The sequence below is a fragment of the Lacerta agilis genome, chromosome 10 (genome assembly GCF_009819535.1).
Source record: "Lacerta agilis isolate rLacAgi1 chromosome 10, rLacAgi1.pri, whole genome shotgun sequence".
NCBI classification, from domain to species: domain Eukaryota; kingdom Metazoa; phylum Chordata; class Lepidosauria; order Squamata; family Lacertidae; genus Lacerta; species Lacerta agilis.
Genome location: NC_046321.1, coordinates 64,935,088 through 64,949,795, shown reverse-complemented (window position 1 = coordinate 64,949,795; position 14,708 = coordinate 64,935,088). Strand labels below are relative to the sequence as shown.

The 14,708-nt window shown below is 40.1% G+C and overlaps 1 protein-coding gene across 1 annotated transcript in view; it reads right to left on the bottom strand.

Moving 5' to 3' along the window:
* The window catches only part of CCDC146 (coiled-coil domain containing 146), a 60,754-nt gene extending 46,973 nt beyond the window's left edge, over positions 1 to 13,781 (bottom strand). The window contains exons 1-2 of the mRNA XM_033163536.1: positions 13,733 to 13,781; positions 13,211 to 13,398 (exon numbers count right to left, since the gene is read on the bottom strand). Coding sequence (XP_033019427.1) covers positions 13,211 to 13,398; positions 13,733 to 13,781 — 237 coding nt within the window. The remainder of the gene's footprint in view (positions 1 to 13,210; positions 13,399 to 13,732) is intronic.
* Positions 13,782 to 14,708: the final 927 nt, after the last annotated feature.

Here is a 14,708-nt window from a genome sequence, read left to right as displayed (position 1 = left end):
ATTTAAAGGCTAATAAATGCTGTTAAGGAAGCATTTCTAATGATCTTGCTATTTTTATATATGACCAAACATTGCAATACTAAATCTCTAAAAATATTAATGAACGTAATGTGGTGGCTCATTTGTGTGCAACTAATTTTGTCTGGATTCAACCAATATTTTCAGACCTCATTAGAAAATGTTGTCTGTACTCAAGAGATGAATAACTGAAAAATATATACGGTATAAAGGAATCAAGGTTACAGGGGGAACTCTGGGCCTTATAGTACAGTGGTATGTTTCACTTATGCCAGCAGCCACTACATCTGGGTTACAGCTGGTGTAACAGTTGCAATCCTATGTACTCCTATCAACATAAGAATAGATATAGAAATAAGAAACTATATAGCAATGCCAAAAGATACATCTACAACATCCCTGGCAACCATGCTACACCAAATCTAGTAATATTTAACACTGCTGACATCTGCACATTAACAGTGCATGAAATGTTATGGGAAAAGGTAACATGTGCCACTTTCCTCAAACAGATTTCCGGTATATTGCTGGAATTATTATTATTTTTAAAGAGCTACTTTAGGCAATTACGATCGAAGTGATCTTGCTTCTACAGTAGGCATTTCCAAAGATGGCTAATATAGGTGTATATATCTGTTTATGCAACAGAAGGAACTTATAAGAGAGACATCCTTACAATGCCTTGTATTTGTGAACAGTAAAGAGAGAAATGAATATAATATTTAATATTAAAACACAACAGGCTTCTCAAAGGTCCAAATACATTTAGAATTTTCATTGTGTATTGTTGCTAATGACCAAAGTATGTGGATTTGCAATTTAGCTATTTTTCTTCATTGTAAATGTCTTTTAACTGGGGAGGGAAACCAAATCAAATACTGAGATATTCTATCATCTTCGCTACAAAATGTTACGCATCATCAGAGGTTTTTGCTGGTGAGTTTTCTAGATGAAAAGATCCTTAAATTACAGGATTGGAACCAGTGTGCCCATCTGAAAATGGAAGGGTTCCTTCTGTTCACTGTTCAATTTTCATCTAATCCCCCTTCCAGGCTCCCATGTCGCCTCTCATGCTTTTCCGGGGTTTCCTCAGTTATCTGAAGCAGTTTTACGGAAGGCTGCAGGGGAAAATAAGACTCCTGGGGAACATCCTGTGAGTGAAGTTCGAACACAGGATTCAACCCAAAATGTAGAAATGAATGTAGTCACTTGTTAAGATGTTCAGTAAAAGATTTCCTCCAAACCATGTTGAAGTCAATAGAAGATAAGTATCTACTGTAATTTTGATTGGTTTTAGTTGCTGCATTTACATACTGTACAGTGCTTAAAGATCTGCACAACTGACTACTAGTTTGCTTCTGGGCACAATTCTAATTGCTGTTTGTTTTTTGCCACTCAACTGTAGGTCTGGGATGAGGTGTATGAAACCCCCCATGAACTTGCCTATGTGCAGAGATTCTTGGCTTAGGCCCTGCTCCGAATGCCTCTCCCCTTCTTTGGAGATGTGGTGGGTGGCTTCTGGGGACAGTTCCTTTTCTGTGGTGGCACCCAGACTTAGAACTTCCTTCCCAAGCACAGTTCCAAAGCTTATATTACTATCTTTTAGGCAACAATAAAACCTTTGTAATTTGCCTGAATGTCTGGCAGCACCTTATTTGCAATGTTTTTTATCCATAAATTATTTGCTCATTTATTACTTTCATTTCATTGTTATATATTAGGGATGGGAGACCTTTTCTTTTTTGTCTGAGGGTCACAAACCCCTCAGGGACACGTCAGGGGTGAGTGCAGCAGGTCGAAAAGTGCATTGAGCTATAGAAGCAATGTTTTTAACTTGGCGCACAAAAGTTACAGCTTCCTGCGTACAACCATATACACACCTCTCAATCTAGGCATTACTATCATTCAAAGACCTATCCTAGCCAAGTAGGGCTGTTGTTCAACAGAAGGCAGAGTAATTCACAACTAAAAGTGCAATTAGATGAATCAGTGGAATACAAACATAGTTGCTAAGCTAGTTTTCTGTATATTAAATTGTGTTGTTTTCAGTTCAGATCTTTGTGTAGATGTGCCCAACGATTTAAAACTTGTTTAGCTACCACAGCTTCATTCAAACAATCTAGGTGCTATAACTTTGTGAGGGTCCACACCATTTCTTGCCCATCACAGAATTAAAAGTCTCAGTGTTCCCTAGATTGGACCATAGATACGCATTTTGTCCAAGACCACACACTTAGTCCAAAATTGATCCTGGCTGTGAAGCTACCAGCTTTTTATTTATTTGAAATCCTTCCAATAAATAATGAAATTTTGCCACAGAAGGTGAACACCAGGTTTTGAAACCATTACCAATACTGTTCTTATTCGCTAAATGCTTTTATACAAATGAAAAGGTCATGTATCCTTTCCACAAAGGTTGGCGAAGTTGTCTCTTTTCTTCTCCCTCCTCTTGAACCAAAAGCTGTTGGTTTGCAGAACTTTTGTAAATTAAGAATGATTACATCAGATCTTCCTGCAAATTCCCAATGGGTATACTCAGGACAAAATACACACTTGCCAGTTCAAAGTGCTCGTCCAAGCACACCCCGATCTCTTGGCATAAGTTGAACACACTCAAGAAAACTACTACAAAGAAAAAGCAGGAACCCTGGTGGCTCAGTGATTGACCTGCAGGGCTCCTGCCTGACAGCTGTTCACAACAGAGCAGTTTGGGGAAAGGTCGATTGCTCAGTGTAGAAAAGTCTGCGTTCTGCAAGAAGCAAGTGCCAAGTCCAGTCCCTAGCACCTCCATTTATTTATTTTTTAAATTAATATTTATTAAGAGTTTTTCCAATTAAATCCAAATTACAATACGTGATTAAATTTTTCCAAACTCCCCTTTCTCTCACCAAGGGGAGCATACACAACAAATCCCACTCTCACTGGGATAATCAACAATTCTTTCCCAATTTAACCACATACTTTACACATATCATCTTTACGGACTTCCCCGATTCCCCCCCCCCAAAAAAAATTGATTCCAAATTACCCCTAATTCACAGTTATTGCCAATTAAAAGGCTCTCTAGTACCAAGGAACGGAGGCCGCTCTGACTTGGACAGAGCAGAGCAGACCGTCAGCTGTCAATCAGGAATAGATAGCTCTGGCTCTATCTCCAGTTTTAAATGCTTCAAAAGGACTGTAATGAAAAGGGGAGGAGGTGGGACTCAACAGCAGCCTTTAAGAACATCTAAAGAGAGCTTTCTCCACACTGTCAGAAGCCATGCCTTTGTAAGATTCCTGAGGACGTGGAGAGAATCCTCTCTGGGTACAGTTGAGCAAGGAGGGCGTTGATAGGGGAAAGGGTCTGTCACATTTCATGGTCATTAATTATCCACACTTTTCTACTTCTATAAAAGGGCTTGGATAAGGCAGTTTAATGTGGACATATATTCAAAGCAATACTGTATTAACATATGTATTCTGGCAGAGAGAGTTTTGTTCAACAGGGACACTATAATCAAAGAAGCTGGGGCCTCTTACAATTTCTTAAGAATTATCCTTAAAATGCAAAGCATTTCCTTCTATTAGAAGTGGGCTTCTTCTTCTGTGAAAAAGAACAGCTTCATTCATCTGCTACACTGCAAAGCAAGTTAAAACCTGATAACACTATTTGCAATAAAGCCACACCTAAAACAATATGTTTTGGATTAATGGCCTTAAATCCTTGTAAAAATGAAGGCATTTAATAAGTATTATAGTCACCAAACCCATGTCTAACTCTATAAAGGCAAGCAGTAAATAGTAAATTTAAAATTTAGAAAACCCAAATATTGAAAAACAGCTCGACATTTCAAAATGAGAAATTATAGGCCATAGATAAGAACAAACAGAACAGGTTTCATCAAAGTGAGTTCTTATAACCCTAAAAGAGTGGAAGAAGTTTATCAGTAGGGAATAAAGCATGGTGATTTGCACATTACTGAAGCTGTTGGTTGTTCCTACTGCACTAGAGACCTACCTGGAAGTCTATGGATGAAATTTTAGAATATTGACAACAGAGAACTCCACATAAGCACATTCAGTACAGCATAATATCCAGAATAAGGAAAGTATTCCACTGGCATCAAAGATGTTTTGACTTAATCCAGCAGTTTTAAATGCCAGCCTTTTTTTTTTTTTAAATCCCAGCAGATTAATTAAGCACTTCCCTCTGACCTTGAAACCCTCATTTCTTATTTCCTCTATTTGACCCCTGATTTAAGAAAGGTAGGAAAATAAGGATAGTTATTTTAACACCTGCAATTATTCCAATCGTATTCTGAAATGCGTACAAAAGACAAAAACATTTATATGCTTCTTACTGCCATAGTGAAATGCTGAACATAGTTTAACACTGAGGATTTGTCATTTATAAAGTTAATAAAACTTCGCACAACAAAGGGCGCATCCACACCTACCTTTTGCCCCGCACTTTCAAGACACAGCTCCATACTTTAAAGCGCTGTGTCCAAGCACACACCCCCTTCTTCTTTTTGCCACGGTGCTTTCCCTGCGAAAATCGGCACTTTAACACTGAATCAGAACAAAAGGCAATAAAGGGTTTTCTGTGGATTGCCGTTTGCTCTGATTCAGCGGCAAAAGCAGAAAGGGGGGGGAATGCTAGGACACAGCACTTTAAAGTGTGGATCTGTGCCTAGAAGCATGGCACAAAAAGGAAGTCTGGACAAGCCCCCTGTGTCACATTTTGAACAACAGAACATTTACTCACATTGACATAAGTAAGGTGTTAGCTAAGATGGCAAGTATGTGACAGCAAGGTCTTCAAATGGTGTCAGATAATATGCATGTGGACTATGCTCTGTTACGCATATTTTCTCCATCGTTGAAAATGCTACATTTATATTCATGCCCAGATAATAGCTGAATAAATAATCTACTCAAGACATATACACTTGAGGAGAAGCATCTTTAACACAAAGAAATTTGCTTTTGCTAAAGTCAACTTCAGGTGCATTAGTATCAGTGTATCTTACCAGGAAGAGAAGAGAAGACTCCTTGGGAAAGACCCTGATGTTGGGAAAGATGGAGGGCACGAGGAGAAGGGGACGACAGAGGATGAGAGGGTTGGACAGTGTTCTCGAAGTGACTAGCATGAGTTTGGCCAAACTGTGGGAGGCAGTGGAGGATAGGGGTGCCTGGTGTACTCTGGTCCATGGGGTCACGAAGAGTCGGACACGACTGAACGACTGAACAACAACAACATCTTACCAGGGGTGGAGGAAGGGGGGGTGCGGTGGAGGTGGGCTGCCCTGGGTGTCACCACTGAGGGGGGTGGTAAAATGCTGGGCAGCACTCACCACAGGGCCTGCAGCACGCCCGAGCCATGCGTCTCTCCTGTGAGTGACATGGTAGTTTGGGCGCCCGCAGGCTCCGCGCTGCCCAAATGGTCCGTCCACCACCTCCCCCTCAACTGCAGGGCGGCTGAGTGGGAGGAGGCAGGCAGACTCCTCGAAGAGTGTCCTGCCATGCCTGGCCCTGCCCCCACAGGTGGCTGGCCTCACCTCCGCGGGCGGCTGGTCCCACCCCAGGGCGCAGGGCACACATGCTGCCCCAGGCGCCCAATCGCCTTGCTCCACCACTGATCTTACCATGCACCAAAATTAATTTTCTGCCCTGCTGTTGGCCTCATCAGAAGCTATCAGCATGTACTTTAACAGTTCCAGAACTTTTTGGATACGTACACCTATGTATTATATGCCTACTAGCAGGTTCTGTAATAAACACTGGCATTCACAATGATAGTCGCATTATCACCACTGTCATGATTTCCCCAGTGAAAAGTCAGACAGGATAGAAATAGTTTGCCTAATTGCTTTTAAGAGCCTTTTGGGTGGAGGTGAAGGCAACATCTGTCTTACTTTTCATGCCAATGTAGTTAAAGGGCTTTAATGTTGATCCAAAAGCTTTGCAAGGTTTAGATTTAGCAAGATTTGGAATGCGCCACAATGTTTGGATAAGTAAATGCCTGAAAGTGTTTTCAAAACTGTTGCTGGGTGAACGTTTTTATAGCTAAAGTTAGAAGTTTCACAAATTATGTGCACTTGATATGTGTGGGGGGGATACCTTGAAAAAGATTCCAGTGAGCACATGTTTATAAGTGGCACAGCAGTAGCTGTGAGAAAGGCAACTGGTCACCTCACCTAAAAAAGGATATTTTAGTTTCGGAAAATGCTCAGAAAAGGGCAACAAAAAATGATCAATGGGATGGAGCAGGGGCAAAACTAGGCTTTATTTCACCTGGGTCAAAGACTCAGTTTGGCACCCATTGGCACACACACACACACACACACCTCAACACATTTGTTTTTAAAGGACATCAAAAGTCCAACAAAGCTCTGAATCATAGAATTGTAGAGTTGGAAGGGACACCAAGGGTCATCTATTCCAACCCCCTGCAATGCAGATATCTCAACTAGATCATACATGACAGGTGGCCATCCAACCTCTGCTTAGAAACCCCCAATGAAGGAGAGTTCACAGCCTCAACTCGGTACTTCTGTTTCCCCCTAAGCAAGATTCCTAGAGAAGAAGGGAATTTGGGGAGTGGACACACACACACAAGGTCCACCCCTCCCATAGCAACCTGCAACTCATTTCCCCTAAGGTAATGCATCTCTGTATGTTCTTTTCATTAATCAATGCATTTATATACAGACTTTAATGTAGTAAATAATTTTTTGTACAAATTACTTGGCCGGAGAACTGCACTGCAAAATTCAGAGACGTAGAGAAGTTGAATGGTGGCTGTGTTTTGGCTTGTGAATTGTTTTGGAAAGTGCAAATTACCCCGGTAAGTAAATTTGCCTCTTAATGTGAACTGAATCAAATTTCTCCCCATACCTACATTTTGCACCATATCTTAGGTCACTCTGAATGGTGCTATCTGGCTTCTGGGAGAAAAAAAACTTACAAAGCCTATTACACACGGAGAAATTTGGGATTGCTTACCCAGTATCTATTAACATAATCGAAGGAAAATTGAATGACCCATGAAGAGATAGAGATTGTATCCTACATAGGAGAAATGGACTCAGAGAAGAACACCCATGGCATCAACAAACAACTTCTCTTGAATAGCTTACTAAATCTACTTCGGATTAACAGACTAACATATTCCAGTGCTGTTTTTGTGCCATAAAGGTTACAATCCTGTCAGAAGGAAGAAACAATTGCCCCTCTGATGAAATAATAGTCTACCTTCACAGAACTCAAGAAATAACCCTCAGCTCTATTGATTAGTGATCATTATTCATTTATTTTGTATCCCTCATTCCTTTATTTCAATAAGCAATTCCACCTTCCAATTGCCTTTTGACCTACTGAAGTACAGAGAGTGTATGTGCTTTCACTATCTCAATACAAATACATTGCAGCTTCATGTCACAACTTGAGACTCTCAACATAATTCTATAAAACCTGGCTACAAATTCCTCCTAAAACAGGCATAGGCAAACTCAGCCCTCCAGATGTTTTGAGACTACAACTCCCATCATCCCTGACCACTGGTCCTGCTAGCTAGGGATCATGGGAGCTGTAGTCCCAAAACATATGGCGGGCCAAGTTTGCCTATGCCTGTCCTAAAATCTGCATATATCACACAATATGTACTTAGTCGCATGCAAAACAAACTGTGGGAGAACAGGAACACAACTACATATTTTGCCTTAATGAGTACAATGTTGACAGCTTTACAGCAGTTAGGAAAGTGACATATTGCAAAATTAGCTTTGTCAACATTCCAGCATGTCTGCGGCATAAAAACAAAAAGCAAAACACACAGAAGGGTTGGGCTTCTGAAAAACAAGATAACAGTCCAAAACTGTCTTCCAGTTGCAGTCACTTCCAAGTTACCCTTGCACAGGTGGAGTCGACCACTGACAGAACCTTTATGACAGAGGAATCCCAGCCAATCTTGCACAATCAGAGCGAGGGCATATTCCTTCATTGTTTCTCTTTGAGTTGTCTCCCTTCACCGCATCCAACCCCTAGTTATTGCCATAATCAACCTCTTAGCCTTGCCTTGCAGTTCCCTGCAAAAAACCCCAACACACCAGGATAATTGCATGGTTGTCATATACTACTCTAATTCCCCCCCCCCTTTCTAACCTACTCCTCTATCTTCCTAAATGTTTGTCCTCTTCCCAATACAAAACATGCTGCATGCAACACCCACATGTGTTGAGGCTTTGATCCTACAGCAGCTATCAAGCCATCCTAATGGGAGACAAGTTTCCTATCGTTCCTACCCGCTAAGTTATGGAGCATTCTAAGTGGAATAGCAGACTCTCCTTTCCCAACTGACCCTAGAGTTTTCCTCCACCAAGCACTTAAGAAACAGTATTTAAGTAATATTTATGAATTACTGAAAAGCATTTTTAGCCATCTGTCGGAATCTGATCTTGCCACTACATGCCCTGATGACCTTTAGTGTCACTGACATATCAATGTATCATTGGTTTCCATTGTCTCTTGCATTGCAACAAGTGCTTAGGGATTGTGTTAGGTTTAGCACACTGATTCATGGGCTCAACTACATAACACTCCGTGAAGAAAACGTTTGGTTTTGCACATTTCCCAACAACTGCCACTGCATCTCCCAAGGACTTTTCACTTTTAGATAAGCAGTGGCATGGTGCGGGATAGCTTAATTGCTAAATACCATGGTGAACCTTTACACTACATCTAAACAATATATCTATAAAGAACTCGCAGAATACTGCTGCAACCCTGAGGTTCACTGTCTGTAATCAGTTTATATCTAGAGCACAACAAACCATTTGTGTTGTGGAATCCCAATATCCTCTCAGTGCAGTATTCCTGTAGGAGGGATGTCAGATTCCCAGCAGAATTCAAAACACATTATTTTGTTGCACGGGAAATATCCCCCCCCCCCCGCCCGATAGTACCTACACTGCTATTCAGAGTAGTGCAAGAAATGTGGTTGCAGGAATGACAAGTGTACCTACTGGAAAATGTAATATCATCACTGATAAGAAATAACCACCCCTACCCCTTCAATGTCTATGTAATTTGGGATTTATTTATTTTTCTAATTTGAATCTTAACTTTCAAAATATCCGCAGTGGTTGTCTAGCACCCATTGTTACAGCACTCATCTAGAGCAAAGTTTCTGTTGGTTTGTTTGTTTTTCAAGGTCAAAATGGTGCAACATTACGCTCCCCTTCCAGAATTTGCTCATGTCCTTAGTCTAATAAACAGTGGAAATGTTGAAGCATTGAATAGCTCAGCGGGAGGGAGACAGAGATACAAACAACATGTCTTTACCCCACTTGCAACAATGCTATTTCTCAACAATTGCATAGGGATAAGATACTGAGGCACTAGACCTAGACTGGTTCTTTTATAATCCTATCTGTAAAATACTAAGCAGTATTCAACTAATCCATGCCATAAGCAAAAGGATTTCCACTTGCAGAATCCTTTCCTATTCCAGCCACTCTCCCTATATCCGCTGCAGAGGGGTAGCAGAATGTTCACGTATAATTATGTTGTATTCCACCCATTGTCTGGAGAAGTTATAAGAAGTCACACTGACTTCATTGGAAACAATCCTAAGTGGAGACTTCAGGAGGGTAGCCACAAAAAGAAAGAATCTGATTAATAAAAGCCACGGTATTTAAACAGATCACTGTTAAGAAGAGTATTTTATTCCAACCAAGGAATGAAATCAATGAAACAGTCTGTTACACGTTGCTAAATTGACATGGAAATGTTTAGCCAAATTGAGGTCATTATGGAAATAACGACACGCTGAAATGGACCAGGACTAAGGGATCCTTATTCATTACTTCTACGTTTTTAAAGTTTCCAGCCTTTCCCTATAATGCTACATTGTTTTAGAAAAATAAGACACTTTTGTGTAAGAGATGAGCCGTACATCCATTATTTTCTTGTGAAAAGTCTGAAAGAGTTGAATGGTGACTATCAAACCAACAAATCCCAAATAAAAATGTTAAATACTACCATAAATTATTACCAATATGGAATTATCTACTGGTACAATACAATGCTCAATTCAACAGGATTCTAGCTGAAGATGTAAACACTCTGAGAAACAGAAATGGATAATTGGTTCTAGCTTAAGTGAAAATTGATTACCATTGTTTTTCCTTGTACATGTACCACATCGGACAATTAATTGGAATGTGGCATGAACCGAATATGTACATAATTAAGACAATAGTTCTATTCACCCATCATGAAAATTATGTTGAATGAACACAGGGTGGGGAAACAGAGAAGCTGGCAGCTCACTTCCATTAACTGAAACAGGATATAAAGATGCATACATGTAAAAAGCCAAATGAAGGCAGTTCTGATCACCTGTGATCAATAACTAGCAAAACTAAGGAAACAGCAAGAAACACCAGTTATCAGGCTTTGCAACAGTTATGCAGTGGACTAGATCTAGAGAATGCTTTGGATCTATACAGTTTGCCCAGTGTGTATGTAATGTATGGAAAGAATAAACTTGCACGTAACTTCAGGAATTCTTGGCATATGGAGACAACACATATCACTTCAGGAATGCCTAGCTAAGTAACACTCTCCAGGGCTACTTTGGTCTTATGGCACACTAAAGTAAAGGAGATGCAAGCATGCCTGAGCTTGAACTGGACTGTGAATACTAGCCTTTGTCATGCCAGGGGTTCTATATAGCATGCAAAGGTCTCACAGACTCTCTCCCTTTCTTTTCCCCTGCATGCATTGGGATTTAGTTAATGCTGTGCATTTATTCAACCAGCAACATCTGCAAATGAATGCCAATCACCCTGCAGGGTCTACTCCAGAGGTGACAAGGCCTCTTTGCAAAGGCTGTGTTCTTTGGCCCCAACAGTGCTGAACATGTCAATTTCCAGGATGTTGCTGAACAGAGATGGCAGCTGCGGGCAGTCAATAAGGCTGTTATATTCTTGTTTTTAAGAGGCAACAATGGTGGAAAACCTTCCCATGACACTGGGGCCTTGGCAGCTGCCCAGGGCTTTTAGGTACTGATGCTGGGCATGCTGCCTTGGTAAAAATCCACATCAGAGAAGGTCAGTTATACAGTGGTAGCTGTTTGGGGCTAGTTTACAGCAGTCTTTGCCACCAGCACTTTACATACTGATTGTCATCACTGCCCAAAGGAAATTATGTCTTGTTAACATTTCATATGGTTGTTATGGTCAATCTAAAATAGCTTCATGTTAACTAAGTCCAAGAATGTAGGATGGATTTTGTTAGGGACTTACTCCCATGGAAGTTTATGTGGCAAGTCACACCATAGGTTTCCAATAGTTATTTTTCCCTTGTGGTGGTTGTTTTTGAGCCACTTGTGCACATGCACTAAGAGTATTGCACAGTACAACAGTACAGCACATCATTTCCTTCTCTCTCTTAAAAAAAACCCAAAAATTAAAAGTTAATTTAAAGCACTGTGCCTGTTTTATAGAATGGTCTTATTACTAAGCCAGGGGCACATGTACCTGACTTGAAATATGAATATAGTATACATATCTGAGAATGTTGGCATGGCTGAAATTTCCCACTGTGTCTTAGGAACAGAGCCAACCATAAGCACAGGTCTTTGGGCGCTTGTTCCAACACTACGGTTTAGTTTGCAACACAAAGTGCTTTACATTTGCGTCTGCACCTTGCTAGTTTTTATTTAAGTTGGCTTCTGTGCAATGGAAGCTGACGGGGTTTTATATTATGGGCTCTCGTGTTTTACAGTAGTTTTGTGCCATTCTTAGTCAGTGGAATCCAGAGAAAGTTAGTTCTGTTTCAACTCTTTCTTAAGAGTGTTTGGAAACTTTATTTTCTTCTTTGGCTAGGCTTTGGTGTGTTTGAACAGAAAACGGTTCGTAAATTTTATAAACAAAAAGAATTTAAGAACATACTAATTTTACTTCACTGTTTCCTGTCAGACGAAACTAAAGACCAAATCCACAGGGAAAACAGGGGGGGGGGGAATATCTGAAAAGGCGCTGAAGAATACAGGGGTATATGTTTTTTAATTGCCCGGTGCAGTTTGAACTTGCCATACTCCTCTAAGGCTGTTCTCGTTCCCCCTTCGATAAACTCTTTTTATGACAAACAAAATAAAAATAAAAAATCCTTCCAGTAGCATCTTAGAGACCAACTAAGTTTGTTATTGCTATGAGCTTTCATGTGCATGCACACTTCTTCAGATAACAATAACAAAATTAGTTGGTCTCTAAGGTGCTACTGGAAGGAATTTTTATATTTGGTTTCGACTACGGCAGACCAACACAGCTACCTACCTGTAACTATGACAAACAAGATAACTTTACAAATTAACGTCACCAAGCAAACTTTTAATGCATACTTCATAACGTTGGATAGCTGCCCAAACAGTTTGACAATGATACTTGATATTGGCATGTTTTGTGTATATTACTGCCCAATCCTTATCCCATATCTTAAGGAAAGCAGCAGCCAAAACAATAGTGAAGGAAAAAGACTTGTTAGTATGGTCTTTCTGCTGCACAAAAACTTCATTTCACCCCACCACACATCTCCTTTTCCAAAGTTATGTCAACAGCGTCTCCTTTGAGTGGCCCAGGGGTAGCCAACATGGCACCTTCCAGAAATTGTTGAACTACAACTCCTATCAGCCCCAGCCAGCATGGACAATGGCCAGGAATTATGGAAATTGTAGTCCAGCAATATTTCAAGGGCACCAGGTTGACCACCCCTGGAACAGATCACTATAAAGAGCAATCATGTCAGCTCTGCAAAAATAACAGATTTTTACATTTGACACATATTCTATTTATGCCATTGCTGTTTCTTATGCAAAGCCTTGAAAGGGACTCTTAGGAATTCTGTTTAACATGTTCGTGGGAGCGAGATAATGAACATTCCACCAAAGTCAAGAGCATTGCCCCAATAATGCAAAGTGGTGTGCTTGGATAACAGTGCAGAGTTTTTCATTTGTTTTATTTCGGTTTGCATGCTTTTTGACAAGATGGTTTCCTGTATCTTGTTTTCAGTTGCTGTTGTGATAGATCAATGCTATATCCACAATAGGTACTTAAAAGTTGCTTTGTTTCTAATTTCCTACAGAGGCAATTCAGCTGAAAAAGTATCCATCATGCTGACAGAAAGGAAACTAAGTGTACACTACCTCATCAAGGCACTCAAATGCAGGACATGTATGTACGTCAATGGAACCTTCATCCCGAATATTAATTGTTGGAGCTGTGGCGTAAATAGGATCTTCAGGATCCTCTGGTTCCAATTCTGGTTCAGATTGTTCTTCTGACCCACTGGAAACATACTCCTCTTCTTCGGAATCACCCGCTTTCCAAATATCTGCAAAAAGCACCAAAATCCACATATCAAATTGTGGTTGTTATGCAAAATAAATTGGAAGATGAGAACTGGAGATGAATCATGGGATGAGGTTATAAATATCAGTAATGGGGAACTCCAAAAGAAAGGGTGAGGGCTAGCTGCATATATATTCAATATCTGTGCATATTTGGGAAGGTTTTGTTAATGAATTAACAACTGAAGTGCTTTGACTGTGCACTAGTAGAACTAATAAAAGCAATAATTAGGAAATCAAGGAATACCTCTACCAAGTGCCTGTCTTCAAAGACAGTCCTCAGAAGTATTCAGAGACTGTCATAGTGAAGTCACTAACCCACTTCCCTATCCTCAACTTCCAGGAATACCAATGCAGTTAGATACATCCTTATAAATGTTGCCATATGCAATTCTAGCACTGATCTTAAACCCCCAGTACCTCCAGTTGTCAGGGATCAGGACTATGTTATGTGGAATCTACAATGCATCACACACTAAAGAATTTGTTTTAGCCAATAACTAGGTGGCTTAGTAATTACCTTCAGAGCTCATTTTCCTTGCCTAAACAATTGCAGTTGCTAGGACTGTGGAGTTCCAAACTGATCTGAAATAAAATCAAAGAATTTATCATTATACTTTTCCAAGTATACTTAAATTGGAATGCAGATGAATCAAAGCAGCATACATTAGTTTATTTACCAAGCATACCACGGCAATTTAGCATTAGGATGCAATCTTGCTACATCTGTGTGTGTTTTCTTTTACAAAGAACACCATGGTCTATGGGTCAGCAAAATCTTTGAAGGCTACAAGTGTAAGCTGGCCTCTAGTGCTATTTGGATTTTCTTCAAGGACATTCTGCTTTATATATTTCAGCAGCTGCATTTGCTCAGGAATTCAAAAAAAACAAAAAACAAAATCTAACCCTGATGATGCCTCCTACAGAAATAAAAACATTATGTAATCAGCTGCAATCAGCATAAATTGAATATATTACATAAACATGGGCATATAGTAATCAAAAAAAGATTTGAATACACATAACAGGAGTTATGGTTACTAAATATTTATTTCAATTGTACCTCTATTGACATGTCGGTAAGCTTCATAGGTTCATTTAAAAATTTGTATCAAAACACACCCCACTCATCACAAATCCAAAAGGCAAGTGCAAACTTAGGGTTGCCTACTGAACATTTGGGGCAGTAGCCAACAAAGTAGTTCCACTAGTGGAAGGATTTCTGTTTGTGCAACAGAACTTTGCCTCCTTCTCTCCCAATGCGCACCCCACACTTTCTCCAAATCTGCTCCAC